The sequence below is a fragment of the Rhinatrema bivittatum genome, chromosome 11, assembly GCF_901001135.1.
Source record: "Rhinatrema bivittatum chromosome 11, aRhiBiv1.1, whole genome shotgun sequence".
In the NCBI taxonomy this organism is placed as follows: domain Eukaryota; kingdom Metazoa; phylum Chordata; class Amphibia; order Gymnophiona; family Rhinatrematidae; genus Rhinatrema; species Rhinatrema bivittatum.
The window spans coordinates 92,438,470-92,464,971 of NC_042625.1; the positions used below are offsets into that span (position 1 = coordinate 92,438,470).

A 26,502-nucleotide genomic window follows, 5' to 3' on the forward strand; every position below is an offset into this window, starting at 1 on the left:
GGCGGGTAACAGGAAGTAGGATGGGAGCCGAGGCTGGGTGGCGCTGGCGCTGTTGCCCTCGGGTGTAAACCTTAGGCTGAAAGAGAGAGAAGGGGCACGGGGGGGAAACGAGGATTCATTTATTTTTATTTTTTTGGGGAGGCGGGGGCTCGCTCAGGAAGGGAGAAGGCTGTTCCTTCATGTGGCGCTGCGGAGTCGGTGAAGGAGGGCCCGGGCATTAGCGGACCCCGGGGCAGAGGCTGCGTGCGGGCGGGCGAGAGTTAGGAGGGGAAGGCTCGCGCCTGGCCCGGGAAAGGGAAGCGGGTGGGGGGAGGGGGAGCGGCGGCGGCGGTTTATAGGTCCCCCCTCCCCCCCCCCCCTCCGGGGCTCCTAACGGCCCCCTCCCTCCCCGTCTCGGGACCATGGCGCCCCCGCGCTCCGGCTGATGGACTTGGAGGGTTACCGGTGTTAGTTCTCCACTTCCCCGCCCCCACCGGGGGTGGGGGAAGCTATGGGCGAAAGCAATTCCGAATTCAACATCATTCTCTTGGAGGAGGAAGAGGACGAGGAGGAGGAGGACGACGACGACGAGGAGGACGGGAAGAAGATGGTGCGCCTGGCGGAGAGCAACGGGCTGCTACTGCCCTCCTCCTCGGGCACCGTGTACGACCGCACCACCGTCCTCATAGAGCAGGACCGCGGGCCCCTGGACGACGACGACGAGGAGGAGGAGGAGGACGAGGATGACGGGCCCTGCGACAACCTCTTCTCCTACCTGCCCGAGGGCCACGACGAGGCCTTCCACCTGATGGCCGACCCCGAGGGCATGGCCCAGGGCTACGTGCAGCACATCATCTCCCCCGACCAGATTCACCTGACCATCAACCCCGGCTCTACGCCCATGCCCAGGAACATCGAGGGAGCCACGCTCACGCTGCAGTCCGAGTGTCCCGAAACCAAGATGAAGGAAGTAAGTGGCCCGGATACCTTTCCCTGCGCCAGCGTGAGAGTTATCCCAAGAGCTGTCTTCTGGTCAGAAAGGGAATTAGGTTGTTGTCCGAAGTCTTTGGACCTCATCAACATTATCCTTAGCTCATTAAGCTGGTCGCTGAACATACCAGCAGGCTGCAATGTGATTGGCTGTCAAATGGGTTTGTTTTGTACGTGCAAGTCAAGGAAGTGGAGAAAATACAGCTAACACACTCACTATAAAGGTCTACAGAAAGGTGTGTAGCAAAACCAGGAGCACCACCACTGGTTTATGTGATTTACATTAAAGTGTTATTTAAATAAAGACACACTTTTGGAGAGTTTAGAAAGACAGCCTTAAGTATTTTGCTGCACACCTTTTTGTTGGGCCTTTGTTTTGCACGTGCCATGACAGGAATTGAATCTCTTGTAAGACAAGGTAGGTTGGGTATGATCCCAGTTTCTCAAACTTACTGCTAATGCTCTTCTTAATGTTTGCATTGGACCAAAGAGAGCTTTCGCCTGTAGTTTATAGGGTGTAATATGTACAAGTAACATATCAAGGTACCCTTAGAAGTTCTTTGTAATCAGGCTACTGGTGCCCAACACAATTGCGACCATTTCTGTATCTTTCTGCCACATTGTCTTGGTCACATTGCATCTCTTGATTATCTATTTTTTCTTAGGTAATCCAAAATAGTTGCTTGATACTGACACTTCTGTTAGCTGTTCTTGTGGCTAATGAAACTAGTCTGGTGACCTAACTCTGTTGTAGAAGCTAGGTGAAAAGACTGTATGGACTTCACAGCAATCACAAAACATTGCCCTGTTTTGGAAGTGACACCAGGGTATGATAAAAACAAGAGAAAGAGGAAGAACCTGGTTCCTTTTAGACTTTAGTTTTCCTTTGCTAATCCTGTAAGAGAGTTTTCCTTTGTAAAGTGGTATTGGTTTGGAACATCATACACTACAGGCTATCTTTCCCCTTTCTATGGCAAGGGTTGATATACCTATGGCAAGTATTAATTTTGATGCAAGTAGGCTTGACAGCCAGTTCAGGTTTTTTTTTCCCTGTATATTAAGAAGTTCTTGTCCAGTGCCTGATAATCCCACAAGGTACCTGTTAGCAAATGCAGAGCTGCTATCTAACGGGCCGATACAGTAAAAGTCACGGGAGAGCGGGCAATTCTGTATTTAAATGAGGGCCCACGGCAAAAAGAGGCAGCTGTCAGCGGGTTTGACAGCCGACGCTCAATTTTGCCGGTGTCGGTTCTCAAACCCGCTGATAGCCATGGGTTCAGAAACCAGACGCCGGCAAAATTGAGCGTCCGGTTTTCAACCCGCGAGCTGCGGGCCGATTTCACATTTTTTTTTTAAAACTTTTTTTTTACTTTCGGGACCTCCGACTTCATATGGCCATGATATTAAGTCGGAGGGTGCACAGAAAAGCAGTTTTTACTGCTTTTCTGTGCACTTTCCCAGTGCCCGGAGAAATTAACGCCTACCTTTGGGTCGGCGCTAATTTCTGAAAGTACATTGTGATTTCTGAATCGCGTGGGAATACCTAATAGGGCCATCAAAGTGCATTTGCATGTTGCGGGCGCTATTAGGTTTGGGGGGGGGTTGGACGCACGTTTTCGACGCGCTATTACTCCTTACTGAATAAGGGGTAAAGCTAGCGCGTCCAATCGCGGGTTAACAGTGCGCTCCACTGTATCGGCTTGTAAGATGGTAGCAGAGTCGCTTCTAGGGCTCCCCTCCCAGAGATAACTGGAATGGCTGCAACTCTGCACTTTTCAGGACTCAGTTAATTATTCATTTGTTTTCCTTACTGTTGTATGTTCCTCTCACACTTACCTGCTTTGAGAGTTGTGAGATGAAAAGAAAGGGAGTTTAATGACTTAATTCTCTAATTGAGCTTTTTCTGTGGAAAGGTGGCTTATAAATCTAAAAACATACATATTGACCTTCATTTTCAGTTATTTTAGTTTTCCTGGGAATTTATTAGTGTTAATTCATTTTTCCACCTGTTTTTATTGTAATTATTTTTCCAGGTAAATATTTTTCTTCTTGAAATAAACTGTTAAATTTTCAGGGAAAATAAAATAAAAACTGAAAACAAAGGTCCCTATACATAATGATTTTCATGTGAGTATATGAACATGCATGAGGCATGGCCCAGACTTCTAAAATACCAAAGATACGACACAGACATTTAAAAAGCATATGGCCAGATGTACTAAATGGTTTTACTAATGTTGTGCCCATAATGAGTGTTTGGCTACATTTTGTTCCCTTCAAATAGAGTTGAGCCGTAACAGGATGACTGTGTCCTGGTTTAGAAATTATGTAACTGGAAGATCTCTTCTGGTGAAAATTGGTAGCACATTATCAAGAAAATAATTTGGCCACAGTTCTGTAGTTGTTATTTGTTTTAGGTAATTTAATTTAGACCTGGCCTTCCTGTATGATTTGTGTCTTCACTTTACTGTAGGGCTATTGTACTAATTTGTTGTAGCAATCTTTATTGTAAAGCATTAGGCATATAATCAACAAATCACATTACTAGGTTGGCTTAAGCATCCCTTATCTTTTATTTTGTGCATGGTCATATATTCCTGCAGTTCTGTGTGTGTTTTCACAAAATGCAGTCTATACCTTTGTTGGTTGTTACTGATTAATTTTAGGCTATTTTATCACACAAAGTTATATCTTAATGGTTGCAATTTATGATACCATCACAATTTCCAAAGCCACATTGGATTCTGTTTTTAAAATGCTGCAGGAGAATTGGAAAACAAGTTGAACAATTGGAAGGAGTGTAGGAGAGAGGCTGCAGTGCAATGTAAAATGTATATATTAAAAAAAAAAATCTGATTACTTACTTTGAATGCTTTTCCTGACAGTGAGCATCCATTGTAAGCTGTTAGATACAAAAGTGAGCAGCTGCAGTTGACATGTTACTGTGGCTAGATACCATATTAATCTTGACAAGCTTTTCTCTCCTCCCATAATGCTTAAAGGACTGTGATCGCCATATTATTCCATTTGGGTACCTAGAAAAAAGTCAGCAAACAAGTAGTAGGTGAGACCTTTTGCTGGATTAACAATAAATCTGTGATTAGTTTGAGTCCTCGGCTTAGTTCATCAGGTCAGTGCAAAAATGAGTTAAAATTTGTGACACTAATCTGATGAAAGGGACATAACTGTCAAAAGCTTGTTAGAAATGTATTATTAATGCAGTAAGCACTGTCTTGCCTACAGCTTGTTTGCTGACCTTTATTTCTGCTTAATGGAGAATATGGAGCACGGACCCAGTGGTACCAGTGATTACAGGGATTTTCACTCTCCTCGTAGTCATCACAAATGTTGCTCAGTGAGAGTAGTTTTGAAATTGGTCGAACACTGCACTGAGGTCTTTCTTCAGCCTATGTTGAGTAGTTGCACAAGCAAAGCATGTGAAAAATACACTAACTTTTTTTTTCCCTTTTATGTATTGATCCTTAATTAACACTTCAGATTATTAAAAGTAGCCGTTTCCTTTTATGCTTCTAAGCCAGTCCTAGTACTCCTGTCATTTACCTGGTTGCTGGTCTGTTGTGTTTTGCGGTGCTTTTAAGCCCCAGATGACAAGAGATTCTCTTTCTGCAGTTTCATACAATGTACCTGATAACTTCATTTTTCATTCTAAAATATATATCCTGAATTTATGGGGATTGTTCCTTTGTTGTTGCATGCATTTACCTTTTGCCTAAAATAATTATTACGCATTAGCTTATTATTATTTTTTAAACAGGGCATTTTCAGTGTATTGAAATTAAATGCTACATGTCCTGGCTAATCTGTAGGAAATAGGGTTCTCTCTTACTTTATTCTTTGAGTACCTACATTTTTTATTTTAACAAATGTGCTAGCTAGAACTCAGGGCTTTTTTATTTTAGTTCAGTCGTTTTATTGAATATAAAGAACAAAGCAACAAACATATATATAAAAACCCCCCCCCACAATATTCAGGATAGAAGAAGAATCATACAGAGGTATCATACAGGAAGTGTATACGTAGGATGAATTGAACAGTTATAGAGTCCAGAAAAACAGTTACAGAGCCAAGATCTTCCTATCTTATTAGGCTTAGGTTTATTATGTGTGTGTTTTTTTGCCCTTGTGTATGCATTATTTCATTTGGACTCCCCATTTTCCTTTTGTTTCTGTGGGCTTCCAGGTTGGTTGGAGCTGGCTTCTACGAGGCCACAGTACTGGTCACCTTCGTGTTTAATCCTCTTCCTGGTTCATCTATTTCTTGGCCAGGAGCCACAGACTGCAGCTCAAACAGGAAGCCTTTACGTATGCACTTTGAGTTTGGCTCCTGTCTACTGCTGTTGTATAATGGCTGAGGCTCCCCCCCCCAGTGACTTCTACTTCTGCAGCATCTCCAGGCCTAGCCAGGCTCAGGAATCAAACCAGCATGTAGCTCTGCCACCAGTCTGGCCCGTGCCATGTTGTTATTTATTTATTCTGTATATCTATTGTTCTGATTCTAGTCATAGCTTCTGTTCTTTAAAAAAAAATAAAAATAGAAACCATCTCCTCTGATATGTGCTTTTATTTCTAATTGGTGTTTGCATAGCAGCACTCAGGTTTGCTCAGATGAATTAGTGGGGCCATAACTATGTGAGAGGAACTGCAGTTAAAAATTGCAGCAAAAAAAGGGGTTTGGTGATTTTGCTTGCTTTAACTGCCCCCAGATGCTCTGATTATAATAAGAGGAGTAAAGAAAAATGTGCATTGAACTTCTCATATTTTGCATTGGGAGTTAAAAAAAAAAAAAAAAAAAGCAATGGGGTAGATTTTTAAAATTATGCGCGTGCCGGCGGCCTATACAACAAAGGCGCGCAAGTCCCCTGCGCGCGTAAATTCGGCTGGATTTAGGCGTGCAGGGCTTTTCAAATCTGCGCCAATGTGCGCACAAAACATTCATGCAGCTCTCTGCATTGGGGAGTAATAGTTAACGCCTTGATTAACATGGTATTTGTGCACAGCCGAGCATAGCTTACTATACTACATCAGTTAACCCCCTTTATATCCCACTAGACCTGCGTCCGTAAAGCATTGGTTTGTTCCAGAAATATCCTGGCCTACATATTCTGAGATCAGCCAGAAGAGTGCAAGATTAGCACTACTCTCGTTTCGTGCAGTGGGGATTGGAATGTGCCCAGGACGATTACATTTTCAAAAGAGATGGGGGTGGATGGTCAGAAAACAGGAATGTTAACGCTTAACACTTTGCTTTCCTAGTTAGTACAATCTGCCTTTTGGAAAGCACTTGTCACCTTTGAGAAATGATACACATGCAGCAGATGTGCTCTGTTGCCCTCGGCCCTTATTTTAGGTTTTGTTGCCTGTGGGGTTTTTTTTTTTTTCATAAGCTGATTTGGCTTTGTATGAGGAAGTGACTAACGTGAAAAGTGCTGTGTGAGCACTCTCTTAATAAGATAGTGTGCAATACTACTTTGCCACAGTTGAAAATACCATCAACATGCGGTTTGTCAGAGAGTTATTTAACCATTTATCTTGATTTATCGTGCAAAGTAGAGTTGTCCATTTGCCAGTAGTGAAAAGCCTACTCATAACGTGCAGGAGTGCTGCTTTCTTTCTGTGCGTGTTCATGAGGGAATCCTGTCTGCTCTTCCTGTTGTCACAAAGCCTCAAATGATTATTTGTTCATAAAATACCAGTGCTTGTAGATAAGCTAGTTTTATATCAATTAAAATGATTCTTGTTTCCAGCATGATGAGTGGATCCTTTTCTGCCACAATTTTCTATGTTTCTATATTTCTTATTATAGTCAAATAGAGGGTGGTTTTGAAAAGATTTTCCCCAATTACGTGGGTAAAATGGGAGACCATAAATGGTTCCCCACCTCACCCCCGTGGTGTCACAGTGTGGCTACTGGTACTCCTGCCACAAAGGGACAGGGGGGGCTGGAGCTGGTGGCCATTGCATGGGATTTCATTTAGAAATCCCTGAGTGTGATTTATGGCGCGGGTTTTGCAGATCCCACAGCTACTGAAGGTACCCCCAGCACAACCAGCTCTTGAAGCCTGCAAGCCCTGTGCTGATTCTAAAAATTGTCGCTAGAGTGATGAATTTTGATGCGCCTTTTACTACAAACTTCATTTCTCATGGCTGAAAGTGGGAATAGGGATATGACATAGAAATGACGGCAGAAAAAGACCAATCGGCCCATCCAGTCTGCCCAGCAAGCTCCCACACTTATTTTCCCATACTTATCTGTTTCTTACCTTTTCATATAGGAACTGTTGATGGAGGATTCTAGTCCTGTTCAAAGCAGCTTTTTCACTGAGCCTTACATTTCAGAAGCTTAAAAATCTGCCTCCTTTGTTTTGTAGGTAAAGAGATACCAGTGCACGTTTGAGGGTTGTCCTCGGACGTATAGTACAGCTGGGAATCTACGCACTCATCAGAAGACGCACCGCGGGGAGTACACGTTTGTCTGCAACCAGGAAGGTTGTGGCAAGGCCTTTCTTACCTCCTACAGTCTCAAAATTCACGTTCGCGTGCACACCAAGGAGAAACCATTTGAATGTGATGTGCAAGGGTGTGAAAAGGCATTTAATACGTTGTACAGGTGCGTCAGCATTTCTGGTGCTTTTATCATCACACTCTGCTTGTTTGAGAAATTCTGTGAAGATTACTTTGAAGCTGAAAGCTCATTTTCTGTCACGTTTCTCTTGTTTTTGTTTTTGCTTTGTGATTATTATGAATGTTCTTATGTAACTGCTTTCGAACTGTGGAGGGTGCGAGCAATACATTTAAAAAAAAATAAATAAATGAATAAGAATAAGCAAGTGCATGTTCATTCATTAAAATAAAATATAGGACGTCAGCTTCAAAGTAGTGCAATTTGAAGACAAGAACTTCTCAGCTAAAATCCCGATTTGATGAAGGTTTGTCTATTTTAGACGGTGGTTGCAAATTTTAGTGACCATGGTCTGATGTTTGAAATAGGCAGCACCCAGGGTTACCACTTCTGTACCTTCAGTACCTAAATGTAATCTGCTTGGAAGTGTTGAAAAGTGGAATATAAATCAGAGAAATAATCATGTGCCTTCTTGGGTAGCTTGAATTAATTCCAGCCAAGCTTTGAGTGCATAGGCCCTAAATTTCCAAATGGTCTTCTGTCACTTCCAGAAGCCTTGATGTAATAGCTGTGAGTGATTAGGCAAGGTTCAGACTGTTAATCATCTACTAAAAAGCCTCTCGGACCTGGTGATTAGAATTTGATTTGTGTGATCTGCACTGCTCGATCTGTTGTAGTGACCAAACTCCAGAGGGCTGACGGTTGACCTGGCAGATTCATCAATTATCAACTACCTTGCAAATGGGTTTTGGTTCTGTATTTCTGCTCTGTGAAGCAGCAATTGGGTTTTTTCCCATTTTTATCCATTTCACTATTGTACAAGAGCTTTTCAGCAGCCTCTGAGCCTCACATGTACAACTGATTAGAGCTTTCGGAAATAAAAATGGATTAAATTCCCTGTGAGGATGTGGAAGTGGGATCTTCAGGTTATCTGCTCTCTGACTTGCTTGCATTTGGCCAATTTGTTTTGTTAGAATTACTTTTTTTGTGGACACGTGTGCAATAAGACCAAGGCAGTGTTGTTTCTGGAACTGATGTTGGGTTAGTCCTGTCTACCATTATCTCAGAAAAGATCCTGCTCTGAGCCTCTCTTTTCTTTTCTTGAGCCTTGTTGGCACTTGAATTAGGCCATTAAACTGCACAGATATGACCTGGGAGTTAAAGCCGCAGCAGCAAATGAAACCCATAAAGTCCTGGTTTTTTTTTCAGGGGCTTTTGTCACTTGTGGGTCCTTAAATAATTAGTTTAAAGTAGTGAGAGAAAAATACCCCAAACCCAGTTTCATCAGTCCCCATGAATAAGAGCCGTCACGGGCAGAAGAAACTTGGACCTCTTAGAAATGCAGTGAGCTAAATGTGCTTGGAATGCATCCTTTGCATGACAAAATCCAACCCGGCTAGGACTATAACTTTCTAAAGTAATTAGTTTATTATCATTTTAATTTTGAAAGAAAATGGTAATACTTCCTTAAAAGGAGAGTTGAGAAATTGGTCTGCTGGCTTGTCTGTTTGCTTCTTCTGTGCCTCCTTGCCATGTGCCTGGCCACCAGCTGGGCTAGAGATACCAAGAGAAAAGGGGAGCATCCAGGAGCCTGCCAGCTGTTTTCTTTGCTCCCACTGAATTATTGATTTATTTTTTTTTTAGCTGAATAATTTTAGAAGAGAGTCTTTATAATTATATACCTGTGCAGAGCAAATTCTAATTTTGACAGACGGCTTACAGGTTTATCCAGTGTTTAGCATCTTGAAATTGTATTTTTTTAAATTCTAGCTCATTTCCTTGAGAAGAGAACAATGCTATTTCACTTCACAAAGGAAACGTTTATATTAGACTGGTCAGTTCTTTGAACCTGTCATTGTAGTGTGCGTGACCTTCTTGCTGTCAGGATGAATGGTGGCTTAGGAAGCTGATTGCTACATGAAGCATTCTAAGTCCTTTTGTGTTTGTGTTGCAGGCTGAAAGCACATCAGAGACTTCACACAGGAAAAACGTTCAATTGTGAGTTGGTGGGATGCAGTAAATACTTCACCACCCTCAGCGACTTGAGGAAGCATGTCCGAACACACACTGGAGAAAAGCCATTTAGGTGTGTCACGGTCTTTCCCTCTTTGCAGACTCGGTGTATGTAATGTAGAGATGATTGTGAAGAGGACATTTCAACTTTTCTTCCACAATTGCATAGTGTGGAGATTCAATTCATTCCCCTTCAGTGTTTTCATGTATGAGGTTAGCTTTATCATAAGAAACTTGCATGCAAAAGATTGACTTGTCATTTACAGGAACATAGCTTTTATAAGCAGCTGTATAAAGTTCTGCGGTAAAAGTAAGTTACAGGTTTCCTCTGCTGGGCAGTAGTTGTGTTCTCTCTGTAAAGTAACTGAAGAGAGTATTCTCAGTCACAGGATGAAGGGAGTTTGCCCCATTTGTCTTGGGCGCCTCCTGCAGGCTTGAGCAAGGAACGGCATGCAGCTTCCCCTGAGGACTCGGCAGCCTTCTCTCACCTTGGGGCCGATGCGATAAATGTGTCCAGAAAACGGGTGCCCAGTGTTGAGTGCCTATGAGCCTCTGTTTTCTCCTGCTACCAGCATATACACACACATGATACACGGCCTGGACCGTGTATTTTGTGTATGATTTGAATGTCCAAAATTTTTTTTTTTTTCAAAGAATTTTTTTTAAAATAAGTACTGTTTTATTTGGTTCCTCCTGCATAGTATCGCTACAATACTATTAGGAGCAATCTCAGAAAGGATTTTCTTTTTGTTTGCAATGCGCCCTAGAGTGTGGCATTCTGCAAAATTTGCCGCATTGCAAGGGTGCATTGGCCTTGCAGAAAATGTATTGCATCGTGAAGGTGAGCTAATGGCCTCATCTACATGGATTTCCACGTTGGATCAGGGGTTATGTGTTCAATGTCATGTTGGGCTAGCGCACAGTATTGCATCAGTCCCCTTGTGGGAGGAAGAAGGTGTTGCCAGCTTAGGGCACGTGAAGACATGGTTGCATTTGTGATTTCTTTTATTGCCAGTACCTGATTACCTCAACAAGAGAGGATGGGTAGAGTTAACACAACATGTAAGCAATAGACTTCCTCTGTGCTATATCACTTTTACTCATCTAGATCATTGTGAATTTTGTGACGTCACGGTCCCTGTCGTGGCAGCTTGTCAGCAGGGCTGATGCTAACTTTAACCTGTGTAATATCTCATGCAGGTGTGACCATAATGGCTGCGGAAAGGCTTTTGCTGCAAGTCACCACCTGAAGACTCATGTCCGGACACATACTGGTACGTTGCTTTTCTGCCCTTGTTCATAAAATGGATTTCAATAAAACTGGGAGAAATCAGGGTCACCTCTATCGCAGTGCTGCTCCTTTTCCTTAATGTTTAATGAAGCTGGTGCTTTATAAATCTGAGGAAATAAATAGAAATACAATTTCTAAAGAATGTATGTAAACATTTGAGGCACTGCAGATTGGAAATAAGAGCAAAGGTTGTGGTACTTCCAGGCCTACAGGACAAGATGGCTTGGGATTGGGCGGTCTGAAGCTGCTGTGTACGTGCGTATAGGACCCGTTAGACATAGGATAAGCCCTTACATCTCGGCAGTGAAATTACTTCTCCTGGCACAGGATGGCTCTGCCGCTTCTTTATCACATATAACAAAATAACATCTCCCAAGGTGTTCATGTGGGTAGATAATTGTTTTTTATGTTTGTAAAGGCATGCTGTGTCTCTGTTTTGAATCTCTCCTCCCCAGGGTTGATGTTTCAGCTGTTTTAGTTTCATATCACCATGCAGTGCTGGCATAACTCGTCCAGGTTCTGCTTTTCCTGTTGGCAAGAGATAGGAACCAGGAAGGAAGAAGTTGTTGTTTCATTTTCGAGTGTGTTCTCACTGCTAGCTGAATTACTTTGAACCGGTGGAAACCCGTGAAGACTTGCCCAAATCCTTTGTCTCCATCTCTCATGCGAACCACTCTTTCATCCCTCGTCCAAGCCCGCCATCGCTCTCCCTCATCCTCCACTCCTCCTTCATTCCGGCTCTGTTACTGTCTCACCCTAGTGTTTGCACTCTTTCTATGATGTTTTTAGCTAACCACCTCTCTTTTTTTTTTTTTTTTTTTCCTGGCTTGTATACATTTGTGCTCCCTGCATCAATTTGACGCCTTATTTCTATCTCACCGAGAATGGTAAATCTAAACTTGTGTGCTCCCTTGTCAGGTGAGAGGCCTTTCTACTGCCCCAGCAGTGGCTGTGAGAAGACGTTCAGTACTCAGTATAGTCTGAAGAGTCACATGAAGGGTCACGACAAAGTACATTCCTACTACGTGTTGCCGAACAACACACTCTGTGAGGTCAGCAGCCTTCCCAGTATTGTTTATTTTCACACTTCAGGGGGAGCGTGTGTGCTTTCTAGACTCCGTGTTTAATGAAAATTCTCTGGTGCCTGCGCTGTACCGTGGCGCACAGTCCGAATGGCTGACGTATACACTTTGAAGGCCATGAAAGGTTAGGATGCATAGAAAGAACACAAGTTCTTTGTGTTGCCAAGCACCCGTTGTTACATGTGAGCTTTGGCTTTCAGCGGTACCTTATGCTGGGAGCTTTTTACTTTTGGAAGTGAGGCTGAAATGCAGCAAGCTGTAATAGCATAGACTTGAGCTCTTTCATTTTTAAGATACTTTTCCTTCTGACCGTACCTTTTATCATGTGTGGTCTGCATCACTTGTGCAGGGATATTGTGTTGATGCTGCAGGGTTTCAATTCAGTTTGGTTTGTTAACGAACACACTTAATATACTAACTTGTTGTCATCTGTTGAATTCTTTAGATACTTTTCACGAGAATCTGTTTATAGTTATTTGAGGAAAAACTATCTCAAAATAAAAAAAAAAAACAACCTATGAAAGAGTTGGAGGAAGCATTATGAAGGTGATAATATCTTATAAGTACATCTTTTGATGTATTCATTCATTTCTTACCTCTTTACAGGATACAAATCATTCTCTTTGCCTGAGCGATTTAAGTTTGCTGTCTACAGATTGTGACTTACGAGAGAATACCAGTGTGGTAACTAAATGTTCAGTTGTTTTGAGACCTGTTTTTATATTATCATTCTTACTGTTCAGTTTCCTACCATATATATTATATTCATCTCTTTGATACCAAAAGGGGTTGAATTAGCCCAAGTCTGAATCTCTTGTGAGCAATATTCAGGAAAAAATTGAAAATTTTATTCCAAAAAACATTTGGGAAAATGGAAGGCGAGAAAAACAGTAAAATCGTGTATGTGTGGCGTTTATTGGTTATGGTTTTATATTTGTTGTATTTTTATTATGTTGTAACTTGCCTAGCTCAACGGGTTTTGTTACAGGTGGGCTATAAATGGTTTTTAAATAAAACAGCGCCGGTTGTCAAAGCTGCAGTCTTAGCCACTGTACATGCGCACATCTTTCATACGCATTCATAATTCAGTTATCTGAGAAAATACAACAAAACCTCCATACATCTGGCATTCGCTCACCTCGTGCTTGCATCAGAAAGGGCTGAGCAGTTTTTAAGGAGTTTTGTTATAGTTAAATATTAGTGGAGGTGTTTAAATTTCCTTAAGAGTTTCAGAGCTGTGCCAGTTCAGCCCCTTTACATCTGCTCCACCTCGCCTATGTTTGGGGTTTTCTGTGCGAGGGCAGCTTAGTAGAAGGCTGATGGGTTTTCATTTCTGAATGACATAGAAACCGGAAAGGAAAAAGGGGAATATATTTTACAATCAATTAAAAGAAATCCAGCAGAGGTGGTAGCAAGTTTTTTTATTTATTTATTTTTTTAGTGTAAGTTTTCAGCGCTGCCAGGTTCCCTTCCTCAGGCGCGTCCGTGTCTTATTAAAAGTGATTACTTTGAAAGCCTCAGCCTAATCTCTTAGCAGGCCAGATCCCAGTGCGCTGGGAGACAATGGGATTGTGCAGCAGTTCCGGAAATGATTTCCTTTAAGGCATTCTAGGAGGGGACAATTATTAAAAGTTAGGTGGACCTGCAAGCGGATTTTAAGGAGAAACCGTCCCTAGAGAAGGGCTTCTTAACCGCATCTGGGGCACAGACCCCTTTTCAGAATCTGGTGAAAGCTGTGGACCCCTCCCCAGAATAACGCACTAACACACACTTTTTTCTGTGCACCTGGTTCATGGACCCCCCCACCATTAAATTTCCCTGGAAAATTCCAGGGCAGGGGCCGGCCTTTCCCAGCCCTGCCGCTGCACGTCTCAGGACCTGGTTTCACTAGGGTGACTGCAGAGTGATCTGGGTGCAATCTTTTCACGATGGCTTTTCAAAATGTAATGTTAATGCTGACTGTCTTTAGGTATGGGGTTGATTTAAATGAATTTGCATGTATTAAAATTTATTCTCCGCACTTGTCACAAAAGTTCAAGGTGGATTACAAGACTGAAACATGCATAAAACAAAATACACAAAATGGAGAAATTACTTACCTGATAATTGTGTTTTCCTTAGTGTAGACAGATGGACTCGGGACCATGGGTTATGCACCCCTGCCAGCAGATGGAGACAGTCAGGTTTCAAAGCTGACGTCACTCTAGGCACACACCCCTGCAGTGACAGCAAAAAAATCAGGCAGAACCAAAAAGAGCAGATGACAGAAAACAATTATCAGATCAGTCAGGCCAATCAATATTGGAAAAGCTAACAAAAACGATCCCAGCTCTTTGTGCATGAAGAGCCTCTAGGCTGTCTCTACATCTGCCTGGTGACCAGCTCTGAATGTAGCGGGTTGCGTCTCTCGGCACACCTAAGATCTGGTACAATGCATGTAAGATTTTGGAAGTGATTCAGGGTCTTGGTGATGTAAGAAATGGATGGGTGTGTATTATGATTTCAATTTAAAGTAGAAATCCCTGCAGGGTTTACATCTGTGGTGCGGAGATCACATGTAGGACGGAGAAAGTGGGGTGGGGGAGGGGTGTTGAGGAAGGGTTGTCCCAGTAGAAGCCTCGTTCCCTGTTGCTTAGGTGTGTCTGCCTCTTCTTTCTTGCCAGTGTTTTAGAGAAATAAGAAATGTGCAGATCATTAAAATGCACAGTTCTTACTGATCTATCACCACCCTGAAAGATCTTTCTTTCTTTCTTTCTTTTAAATTATTTCCAGACTCATGGGCAAGATCTTAGCACAATTTCTCCAGCAAGCCTCTTTGAATCCATGTTTCAGAGCCCGGATAACAGTGCAAATCAGGAAGACGCTGCACAGACAGGTATTGGATATCAGGCAGGTGCAAATTTGGTTGCCCCCTAGGCACTGGGACAGCCGACCACCCTTCTGATTGCGATGCGGAGGGGGGAAGCCTCCCTTCAGACCTGGAGGGGTCCTTCCTGAATATTGCCCACAGGCCAGCCTAAAATAAAGATGGGGGAGGCCACCTATCTCCTTAGCATTCACGGAGCGGGATGCCAGTGGCCTGTGGTTGGTGTTCCACCTTCACGGAGCGGAAGGATGGAGGGCTGCCATCTCAAAAAAAACCCAAAAACAAACAAGCAAACAAAACGGGGCGGTAAGGGGCAGGGGTGTGGCTGCTACCCCTGATTGAGCTGGATGTTCACTAGGATGGCGCTGCTCTCTGCATTGGTGGAGGGGTGGAAGGGAATTGGGGCCGGAGGGTGCTGGAAGCCAATAGAGACGGGTGGGAGGGAGAAAAAGGGGGGGGGGGGAAAGGATAAACTGAGTAGCTTGCTGGGCAGACTGAATGGGCCGTTGGTCTTCTTCTGCTGTCACTTCTATGTTTCTATGTAAGCCCGCCCCTGATAACGGGTGTACTGGATTGGGTACAGACTGCACAGAAACGTGACCAGCCTGCAGGTGTCACGATGCGGTGGCTTTTATTCTGCGGTGCATTCCTGTGCACGGACGCTCTCAGCTGCAGCTGGCGTTGGGGCAGTCTCTTGGTTCTGTGAGTCTGGATTGTGGAAGCACATGGCCCGTTAGCGGTGAGCAAATGAATATATTCAGGCAGCTAAAACGGAATTCGTGTGAATCATTTTTTCTTATTTGTTCCTCTCTTCAGCTGCCTTGACTGAAAGTTTTAACAATCCTGCCCAGTCGGAGACAGTGCCTGAGCCTTCTGTCGGGGACCCGAACTTTATGTCCCTCCCTCTGGTGATTCAGTCTGTGATCTCGGAGTCTTCCCAGCAAAACTTACAGGCCCCTGTCCCCAGCGTCCCTCCTGCCCCCAGTTCCATTGGAAGCAGCTCGCAGCAAGCCACGTTTGGGGATCCTACAGCCATCTTACAGACTCCAGAAGTGCCTGTTCCTCAGAGCACGCCGTTCCTTGCTGGTCAAGATGAGTTTCTTCAGCACAGTCGGACGCCGCAGCCTGCTGTACAGGGACTTTCGGTGGTCGCTGGAGCTCCTCTTCCTGCAGCAGTCGGTACAAGTGAGACACTGCCAGCCCTGGTTCAGACTGTGCCTCTGGGTACGAACTCCGTTCTGACAAATACCCCCACTGTAGCAGTTGCCCCGGCTCCGAGTGCCACCATTTTGCAGTCCAGCATTGTGGTGGGCGAGCAGAACCTGCAGTGGATATTGAGGGGCGCCGCTGGTGCCTCTCAGAATTCAGAACAAATGGTGAGTGCAACATTTAATTTAAGCTGCTGTGAGAAACCTGAAGTGCTTACCGTCTAGGCAAACAGGAATTGGGCTGCATTGTGTATGAGACTGGCACAGCCCCCTAGGGAAAGGGATGTAGGGCAAGCTCCTGTTTTTTACTTCTGGCTCTCACTTTTTCACCACCACTAGCTGAGAAGTGCAGTTAATTAATGCAAATGTTTTTATTTTTCTGACCCAGCAATATTCTCCCACTTTGGCATTTAGCCAAAAGAGGTGCCTTACTTATCTACTAGAATTCTTTTGAATGTGGGAAAGCTGGTCAGTATAGTGCATCTGGAGTCTCTCATGAGGGTATCTGCAAAGTCATGAGATAGGAGATAATGTCCTCCTGCGGCTTAGTAACTGCTTAAATGATAGCAGACAAAGTAGGGCTAAATAGTCAGTTTTCACAGTGGAGAAAGATAAATAGTGGAGTTCTCCAGAGATCTGTACTGGGACCAGTGTTTCAATTATTCATTAATGGACTAAAAAAGGGAACAGTGACCCAATAAAAAGATTTTCCAAAACAAAAAAAAAAAAAAAGGGAACGGTGAGTGAGCTGATCATATTTGCAGATGATTCAAAACTAAAGTGGTTAAAACACGAGCAGAGTGTGGGGAACTCAGAGCTTGTGAGGCTTGGGAAGGGGACGTGTAAATGGCAGATGAAATATACTGTGTTCAGGAGCAAAGTCAGCAGACAGAGAACAGTAATCCCGTCTACAGGGCTCTATATTGGGACTCGTCATCCAGAAAAAGGATCTGGATGTCTCTGTGGACAACACGTTGAAATCGGTGGCTCCGCGTGCCGCAGTGATGCAGATCGAATGTTAGGAAGAGAGAATGAGACTGGGAATAGCATAGCACCTGTGTATAGGGGGGTGTGGGGGGGTGTGGTGCACCGTGCTGGACCCTCCGTCTCAGGGAAGATAGAACTAGAAAAGGTACAAAGCAGACCATAAAAATGCTGAAGGGGATAGGTCGGCTCCCTTCTGTGAAGAAGAGCTAAACAGATGAGGGCTCTTCAACCTGCCCTCTGTTAGCTGGAGTGAGGGGTGAGAGAGATGCAGAGGATGGATGTACAGGGGTGGCCCTAATCTCTCTGGATCAGCAGCCTGCATACATTCTGAGGACGGACCTTATGGGGGATACCTTCCAGTCCTGGAAGCACTCATTTGCCTAATGAAAGCAGGGGGCTGTATTTAACTGCTCAAGGGAACAAATTTCAGCCCCATGGCTTGATCCCGCTGGAGACTGTCCTTCCGCTTACAGCTCCAAGGAAGCAAACCCCATGATGGGGCCCAGTGTTCCACATTGATAGCACCTGAAAGGGGGATTTTAGATCATGAACAGCACTGAAATCTGCCTGATCCTGTTTCAGTACTTGGGTTTGATTTTGTATTTTATGCTGCTGTCGCCTCCCTAACTCCTTATTCCCATAGCCTTAAACAATACTGTTGGCTGTTTTCTTAGTAAAAGTTTAACAGTAGGCAAAGAGACGTGCACAGATCCGAGGAACACCTGTCTCCCACCTCCCCATGCAGTCGAGAAGAAGAAATCAGTTTGCACCTCTGATGGCAGATTTATTTCTGGGAGAGTGAGGCCTGCACGTCGCGGTGGCGATTCTTCATGACGCTGTCTGTAGAGTCGAACAGTGGTCTCCGGGCCACTCTCTACTGATGCGGACTTGCAAGCCAGAATTCTGGGAAACACACGCACATATAAGAGTAATAAACCGTGTCCCCTTCTGCCATGTACTTTTTTCCTTAAAAGGCAAAAGGAAGGTGGCGTAGGATGAAAGGTGAAGTCTTTTTTTTTCTTTTGCTTAGACGATGTGTAAATGTAGTTATTCTGTTGTTGTTTGTTCAACGCTCTGGATGAGCTGACTGAAGCTGTCTTTGCAGGTCTGAACTCTCACTTGTCGCTCACTAGTTTGCATTTTTTTTTTTTAAATGCATTGAAAGATATGTCTTTATTTCCTGGATGTGGTCACTTATCCACATGTTGTTTTCCGTAGCAGCAAGCGCCTCAGTTGGAGAAGGTGTTTTTTACCGCTGCCGTGCCAGTAGCTGGCAGTACAGGTATGTACAACTAGATTGCCGTTTCTATAACGAATAGCTATGAAATCCTATTTCATGTACTTGCTGAAGATTACCTTTTTTTTTTTTTTGCATGATTAATAAACTCTTTATAACCCTGAACACGGGTTCCTTGTAACGTAACGGGGTGGATGCCTGCCTTTCTGGAGGAAGTTAAGGTTCTCTTTCAGTGGGCTTGGGTTCCCTTACTGTTTAAGATGGGACTCGGGAAATGTTGCCTACAGTTGGCACATTGAATCTACTTTCCCATAGTTTGCTTTCAGATTTCTTGTTCTAGATGTTTTTATATAGGGATTATGACACTGTACACCCTCAGCGTATTAGCAGATTTGTATTTACTTTTCTGCTCGAACTTCCCACCCTAGTATGCAGCTCTCCAGTTCCCCCCCCCCCCCCCCCCACCCTAAGCCATAGCAGCTAAAGGAATTGAGTTCTCAGCAGGGTTACAACCTCCTCCTTACTTCCATTTTCTTTTCTCTGGAGGGAACGCTGTTCAGCAGATCGGTCTCAGTCTTCCGGTGATTATTATAAAACAAGAAGAGTCGTGCCAGTGCCAGTGCGCCTGCCGGGATGCTGTGAAAGACAAAGCCCCCTCCAGGAAGGCGTGTTCCTCGGAAGCACCAGCAGCTGCCGCCATTCCTTCAGGGCAGCAGCCTCAGCCTTTCCTGCCTTCGGAGGGCAGCAATCGGACAGGGAGCCTGTTGGACTCGCAGACTGATGCACTGAGTGGCATCGATGTCTCTGACTTTCTGCCTCTCCCGAGTCCTGAAACCCCCTCCACGTTAATGCCACTGGAAGCACTACTGCATGGTGACGATGACCTTGACTTCTCCAAATGAAGATACTCTCCACTTCATCATGCTTGTTTTTAAGGATGACGTTACCCACCATGAAAAGTTTTGTTTTTTTTTTTACCGTTTTTAGTGGTTGCTTTTCTCAGAGAGCATTTTAGTTACAGCCCAGGAGCATCTTAACAAGCTAAGTTATATAAACTGTTTACTTTCGCTGCACTGTTTGTCACTTTTGCTTGTCATACATGAACATGGATATCAGAGTTACTTGTATGCATAAAGTATATTAAGAAAAGAGGGAATGTGGTTTCCTAGTCCTCAGAATGGTTTTTTTTTTTTTTTTTTTTGTATTGGCCATGGATCCTTGTTACAGCAGCTCTGAGGCTTGATGTGCTCTCCTTGGTGTACCTGTCTGTGTCGGATGTGAAGCGGGCACTAAATAAGGCCCAGTGTTTGAGGCTGGAGCAGGAGACCTTGGGGACAGAATTTCTGAATACTTGTCTGCTCCCCAAACTGCTTACCCTAAGAAACTCAGCCTGGGGGGAATTTTTTCTTTCTCTTGTTTAATTAAAAAAGTAAGCCTGGCAGAGATTAACTTCTCTCCCCTCCCCCCCAGTAAGACCTGTGCAAATATTTATTTCTATGACACTTCCTGAAACAGATTATTTGTTTCTTCCGCGTGGAGGAGAGTCAGGTAGTAGATGAAGGTGAATCTAAAAGCTGATATGGGAGCATTGGACGGTATTAACAGTAAAAGCAAAGCACATAGAAATCTCGTTAGGAAAAAAATTCGGCCAACGTTCCAAAGGGATAAAGAAGAGAGTCAGCCATGGGGTATTCACAGCCTTCATTCGGCCATGGGCAAATTTAGCAGTAGGTGTGTGCAGCAAAATCCATGGCGTACACTTGAGAGTACCAGTTCATTAGACATCTTTACCCTAGGAGCCAGGGTGTGTCCACCTCTGTACCAGTGTGTGTGTGTGTGTGTGTCTAGATAGTGCAGAGGATTTATAGTAACATCACACTTGTGCCTTTGCAGTCCTTCTCACTACCTTGGTCATTTAAAACTTGACTTGTTTTTAAAAACCTGGAGGAAAGTGTAATCAAAGAACCCCAGTGCTGAAAATGCAGCTCTCTGCTTCCTTGTCTTCTAATACGAGGGTGGAAGAGCCTGTAGCAAGGTCTGACGTGGCGAGTGTTTTTAAACTGTACCAGTAAGAGGCAGAACTTCATCTATGCTTACTCTTCTTTCTTTTTCCCCATTTTAGTCATTGGAGTCTTCTTCCTGTATCTGACCAGAAGTAGCCCCTCACTGTCTGAACCTGCACCCTTTCTGCCCTCCAAGCTACTGCTTCTTATCCTGGTTGTGAAGGGTCGTGTGAAGGGTCTGGTTTTCAGAATATCCACAATGAAGTTACATTCATAGCGGCACAGCATGGAGGCAATCTCTTAGGGCATGTGCACTTGTTTCTTCTGTTTTGCCAGGTCCACGCTTACCTTGCTGACTTTCTAGTACATGTGAAAAATGGATATTAGTGTATTTTTAATAGTTATGTGCATAATATCTGCATTTTTTTTTTGCTTGTACTAAAAAGTTGGCGAGGTATGTGCCTACCCGCTGCAATGGAAGACACGAATGCACATCCCTAATAATCTCTCTCATGCATCTTTAATGGGGCTGTTCTGAAAACCAGACCAGCTTAGCTCAGCAAGAACCAGGCTAAGAACCACTGCTCTAAGCATGTCTAGAACTCAAGCTAAAATGAAGAAACACTCATTCTCTGGCGAGCTAGACAGTGAGTTTCGTACCTAAGCAGGTTATCAAGAAGTCTAGCTGCAATGGATGGGTCTGACCAGCCTTTGCCACCCTTAGCTTCGGTGTTAGTGGGGCAGTGCTCTGCTTATAGCTTGACATGAACATTTTCATTAGTAGCAGGATATTCCGTGCAGGGTGAGATTGCTGGAGTTTGACTGAACCGTAAGCTTTCCTCCTGCCCCTATCGCCCTTAAGTCAAACTAACATTATAAAATGCTTTTTTTTTTTTTGGCTAGGCTGGTATTTAGCTTTGGTGTTGTGTTGTTGAAGGCTGTGTGCCTTCCTTTAGCTTTTAGCAGTCGTAGGCAGGGGAGTTGGAGCACAAAAATGGGGTCTTACTGACTTTTCCATATGTTTCTCCCCCTATGCTGTGCTCATTTAACTTAGTATTATTTTTTTTGAACAGCTGCATGGCACATGCCACTAAAAACAAGAACATTAAGTTGCTGCCTTTTCATTGAATTAAGTTTTTGGGGTCAGTATGCTCTGCATTAGGTCCGAGCACAGTGAGCAAGAGCTGACCTTTTCCAGAAAATAAGTAAATCAGAAAAGGTCTTCCAGTGCTAGAGTGGCGTTTGATGGGTGAGCAGGTGCCAGGCCTCGTGCTTAACAGCCAGTGGGCTCTGTCAGCTCTAACCTATTGGCCTATTTAAACCATTTTGCAGAAGCAATTTTGCAACTTTGTGAACTTGATAAAAAGAGCACCTTGAACAAATGCCTCTCTGGATAAATGATGTGATGAAGCAAGTCTCTCCTCCTAGGTGGTGGGGGATTCCAGCGGTGCCCAGGGATTTCTCTACATTTAGAAACAGGTCTGTATTCAAAGGATTTGTTGGCCTAAGTTTGGGAATTAACCAGCTGAATCTTGGCTTTTCATGTCCCTTCCCCCTCCTGTGTTGTCTGGGTCAGTCATTCCACATGTAGAGGTGGGTCTGGGCCCAATCCTGGAGATGCAGTATGGGCCAGCCAACGTTACCCAGCAGGCCTAAAGTTAGCTGAATAACTTTATCCAAATCTATTCAGCAGCCCTTTCAGCCAAATAAGTGCCAATAATATCCAGATACAATTAGTGATGTTTTTACCTGCTCAGTGAGTTTTTAAAGATGGCCCTTGGTGTAGATCAGGGGTGGGCAATTCCAGTCCTCAAGGGCCACAAACCAGTCTGGTTTTCAGGATATCCCTAATGACTATGCATGAGAGAGATTTGCATGCACTCTGCCTCAGTTGTATGCAAATCTGTCATGCATATTCATTAGGATATCCTAAAACCTTGACAGGTTTGTGGCCCTCGAGGACTGGAATTGCCCACCCCTGTTGTAGATGATAGCAGGATGAGACCCATTGGGCCAGCGGGTCCACCACACTATGTTCCCTCATCGGAGAAAGTCTATCACATTGTCTGCAGTTGTAGTGGAATATAAGAGCTGATGCCATAACCCACAGCCGCTCCTCTGCAAGATTAGGCCAGGATAGGGCCTTCATCTTTTACAGTGCTATTAAAATCTCTTCAGTAAACAGGAAGAGTATGTAGAAAACCAAAGGGTTATTTGTACAAATTTTCTTCGTTTTATCTAGCTCAGCCAAGTTGGGGAATTACTTTTTTTAAATGGCTAAAATAGGCCAACAGCTTGCAGTTAAGAGCCCATTCACCTCAAACTGAAAAAGGCTATTTCCTCTACTAAGGCAATGTTTATAATACTAATTCTATTGAATTAAGGGGGTCTATGAACTAAACATTTTCCCCATATCCACAAAATGCCCTTCAGCATCTCTGGAGCAAAGATTGTTTTCCAACTTTCTCAGAGTAAAAACTTCACCAAACTGGAAGCTTGTAATGTCGCAATCTCATTTTGAAATTTTTTAAAATAAATTATTAGCCTAATTTTCTCTTCCATCCACACCAACTGTGGGATATGGTAAGGGGTCGGAGAGGCCCTTCGAGAGGGTCCACCTGCCCTTTTTGCAGAAAGCAGGCACCATTAGCTCTGCGTTGGAGCTTCTTGTATTCGTTGGTGGAGTCTGGGGAAATAGAAAACATTCTGTTCAAATTACATCTGAGAGCTAATGTGATGATCTCACAGAATAGTGAAAAAAAAGTCAGACCTGCGTGGATACAAATGACAATGCACTTCCCTTTTGTCAGTCAAATAAAAATGCAGTACTTTTGTGCAAAACTACATGTTATTTAATATGAGACGAGTCATCTTTATGGTGGTTTTATCATAGGACCAACGGTGGATTGCTGTCTGGTCAGTTGAAATAGTTTTGCATTGAGGGATCTGGTCTTCATTACATTTCCCTTAATGGATAGACACAGATATGGGACCCTCCTTCCACCTTCTCTGCTATGGAGATTTACAAGTCTGTGTGTGTGGAGGGGTTTGCATCCAAACGTTAGCACATGTAGCCACAGCAGACATGCACACATTGTCCTACACATGCTCCTGCTGCTTAAATACATATTGTACCTGTAAAATGTGCTGGGAAACCCCCCCCAAGTACCTGCTTTTGAAGAACCTCCTACTGGTATAAAAATCACTTTGCACTGCTTTATCTTAAACCCAGCTGCTGCAGTTTCTTCTGTTCACTAAAGGTTATTTTTTAATGTGGGTAGAAATTATGTAGTGGTGCAGAGACAAAATGGTAATTCTATTGCAGACTACAGTGCAGGTTGCAATCTGTTAACATAGGAGGGGGGTGTGGGTGTCCGTACTCATGCTTTATAATGGATCTTTGCAAAGTTTGCAGAGGCCTCTCCTCTACAATAGCCGTATCTCTTCTCTGAGCAAATTGGCTCTCTTGTATTCTCACATCTGGGGGTTCCTGTCTGTCATGGCTCTTACAGTATAACTATTGGCTTTATAGGCAGAGATGATTGGAACATAATTACTTGCCAAATCAATAGTGCCAAGGACTGCAACAGGAGGTCATAGCTGGAGCATAAGGGGGGTTAGGAACCAAAGGCTCTGAGCTGCCCTGTCCTTGCTGAACCTTTGAGTGCATTTTATGCAGTGTGCGATTCTTAGTCCTGACTGACCTCACCCCTCCACTTTTACCATTTTAGGGAGGTGGGATACTTGGAGCTAGCACTGAGGGAACGTAACATTAGCTGCTCTGAAATGAAAGGAGAAGGTGAATTGCTTGTGAAAATGCTAGCACTGTGGCAGAGCAATTGCACTATCAGCTAACACCTCTCCTGTTCTAGCTTTGGTCCCAGGGCTACATTATAATTCTGAAAAGGGCCCAGAGCGACTGGTTAGAAAGGAAGGCAGTAAATGTGTATTTTCTGCAACTGAAAGCATTAACAAACCAATAGCAGCAGCAGTAGTGAAATTAAGGGGACCCACTGTTGGGTGAAAAATTGGTGCACAAGAAACTTTTCTTTTTAAAATAGTGAATGTAGACAGTGTTTTTAGGTGACCAATGATAGTGAATGATTTTTTTTTTTAAGACACGTAATAGGTGGAAGATGGTTTCATTGTAGATTCTTATATCATGGTCCTGTCTTTAATCCTACTGCAGTCCACGTTGTCTGAGGTTAGTAGGAGCCTTTGTGTCACTGGCGGTTTGTCCACTCTTCCCGATACCATCACAACCTCTAACAGTGTCTTGTGTCACCAGCCCTCAGCTGCCACGTTACTCACTTCCAGGATGCTGACGTTTTGGCCGGTCCTGGTTGTAAACTTACATTCCAGAGCAGTGGGGCAGCTGTAGTCCCCCCCCCCCCCCCCCCCCCCATTTCAGCCAGTGAAATCAGTGCTGTTTTTCCCCTGCTACAGCAGAATGGGGCTGCTAGAAATCCAGAGCTGGCTTACAATATCCCTTCCTGAACAGGGTAACCTGGAAGCTTTAGGAGCAGGGGCTCCAGTCATAGCCTCAGCCTTTTCCATGTTTTTGAGCAGCTGTGCCTGGCAAAAAGGTTAACCCCCACCCTTTTATCCCTTACTGTACCATATTACAGTAATGGCAGCACAATGTTCACCCTTAAGATATAGATATCCATGGCAGAATTGGATAAATGATATTGGTCTGTTTCTAACTATAGGCCCTCAGGCCATCATGAGTTTTGATCAGCAGATATCTGCATTACTTAGAAGAGGGATTGTATATTCTCTTGGTGCATTATACATCACAAAAAAGTGAGTCCGCAGTGAAAGATATAAAACTGAGCATGCCAGAATCATCATCTTAAGTAGTTTTAAGAAAAATATGCCATCTTTATGTGGTGTAGAAAATGGGCAAGGTGTGGTTTTATGCTGCAGTGTGTTTTCACAGTTTACCCTATTTTGTACTACGTATTTCTTACCAGCAGCTTTTTTCAGCACAGGTGAGCAGCAGTACCATGGAGCCCTTAGCTGTAGGTTTCATAACTGTCAGTCCAATAGACGTGAGTTTTTTATTTTGTGCATTTCACACACACTTTCTCCTATGTTCAGCTATGGCATAGAGTGGTCATGTGTTTAGTCAAAGCCACTGGAAGCATCGCTTAGGTAAAAAGCATTACACACCCCCCCTTTTGGTTTTCACTTTTTTTTTTTTTCAACAAGGCCTGTTTGAGCGTCATGACAGTTTATGGTGAGATTTCTCCAGCTGTTTCGCTGGCATATAATTCCCAATTATGGTTGAGAAAGATGGTCTTTGTGTTAACCTGTCTGAAACTAGGCCAATGTGTGGCATCACAGGTCTGGGGAGACTATAGCATGCCTTAGAGAAGTGAGGAGTTCATCCTTGGAGAGTGGTCCCTTTTAATGTTTACCCAAAAAGGAGTCAAAAAAAAAAAGTTCAGGTAACCAGACTTCCTTCCATCATTAATCCAAACTTGAGTTTCCAGGCCCCGTAATGCATGGGCTTTTTCTTATCCTCTGAAAGATTCCACCCAGAATTGCAGGTACTTCTAGTTTTTTGGGGGTTTTTTTTTTTTTTTTGATAAACTAATAGGCGTTATTGTTGGAACTAAATCTGTCAGAAAATGCTACTCCGTTATTTTTAAAGGTGATTGTCCAGTGAATGTCTAGCCAGGAAAACACAAACCTTTAGGATGTTTAAATGAGAAAAGAGCAGGGTGAAAAAAAAAAAAAAGATAGGGATCTGGATCTTGGAGATGATAAACAGTTTTTCAAGCCTGTTTGTATAAAAGGAATGAATTTAATTATAAATGTAAAAAAAAAAAAAAAAAAAAAAAAATGGGAACACTGCTTCAAACTGATGTAAAAATGAGTTACTTCCAAAGGAAGAGTCTCCAACCCCCAAAGAGAATAAATGATTTCTGTATTTTTGAAGAATGTAAAAATACTGTTTCTTTAAATTACTCAATTTGTATAAAAGTTACTGTACTTTGGTTTAATATATCTAAATGGAAATTCTTTTGAAATTGAAAGCAATATTAACTCGAATTCTAATTAAATGCTTATTTAAAACAGTATTAGTAAATGTGTTATTTTAGAAAGGTGCATCTTATTATGGAACTCCTTACCGCCTGAATTACGCATTGAGACCTCTACTCCTAAATTAAAAAAAAACCTCAAAACTTGGCTGTTCC

The 26,502-nt window shown here is 43.4% G+C and overlaps 1 protein-coding gene across 2 annotated transcripts; it reads left to right on the forward strand.

Annotated features, from left to right (window-relative positions):
- On the forward strand, positions 1-26,177 carry MTF1 (metal regulatory transcription factor 1). 2 transcript variants are annotated; one of them, XM_029620146.1, is made up of 10 exons: positions 1-949; positions 7,359-7,597; positions 9,564-9,695; positions 10,823-10,896; positions 11,832-11,965; positions 12,602-12,679; positions 14,768-14,870; positions 15,678-16,237; positions 18,275-18,338; positions 18,840-26,177. In XM_029620146.1, the coding sequence occupies exons 1-10, from the start codon at positions 491-493 to the stop codon at positions 19,193-19,195; spliced, it is 2,199 nt and encodes a 732-aa protein (XP_029476006.1). In that variant the 5' UTR covers positions 1-490; the 3' UTR covers positions 19,196-26,177. The 2 variants fall into 2 exon arrangements, with proteins under 2 accessions (XP_029476006.1, XP_029476007.1); XM_029620147.1 differs by having other exon boundaries at positions 18,278-18,338.
- Positions 26,178-26,502: the final 325 nt, after the last annotated feature.

Excerpts from the sequence above, each read along its gene's own strand:
- MTF1 (XM_029620146.1), top strand. The coding sequence starts at position 491 with ATGGGCGAAAGCAATTCCGAATTCAACATCATTCTCTTGGAGGAGGAA. Across the intron at positions 950-7,358 it reads CCGAAACCAAGATGAAGGAA|GTAAAGAGATACCAGTGCAC; the intron begins GTAAGTGGCCCG and ends TTTGTTTTGTAG. Across the intron at positions 16,238-18,274 it reads CTCAGAATTCAGAACAAATG|CAGCAAGCGCCTCAGTTGGA; the intron begins GTGAGTGCAACA and ends TGTTTTCCGTAG.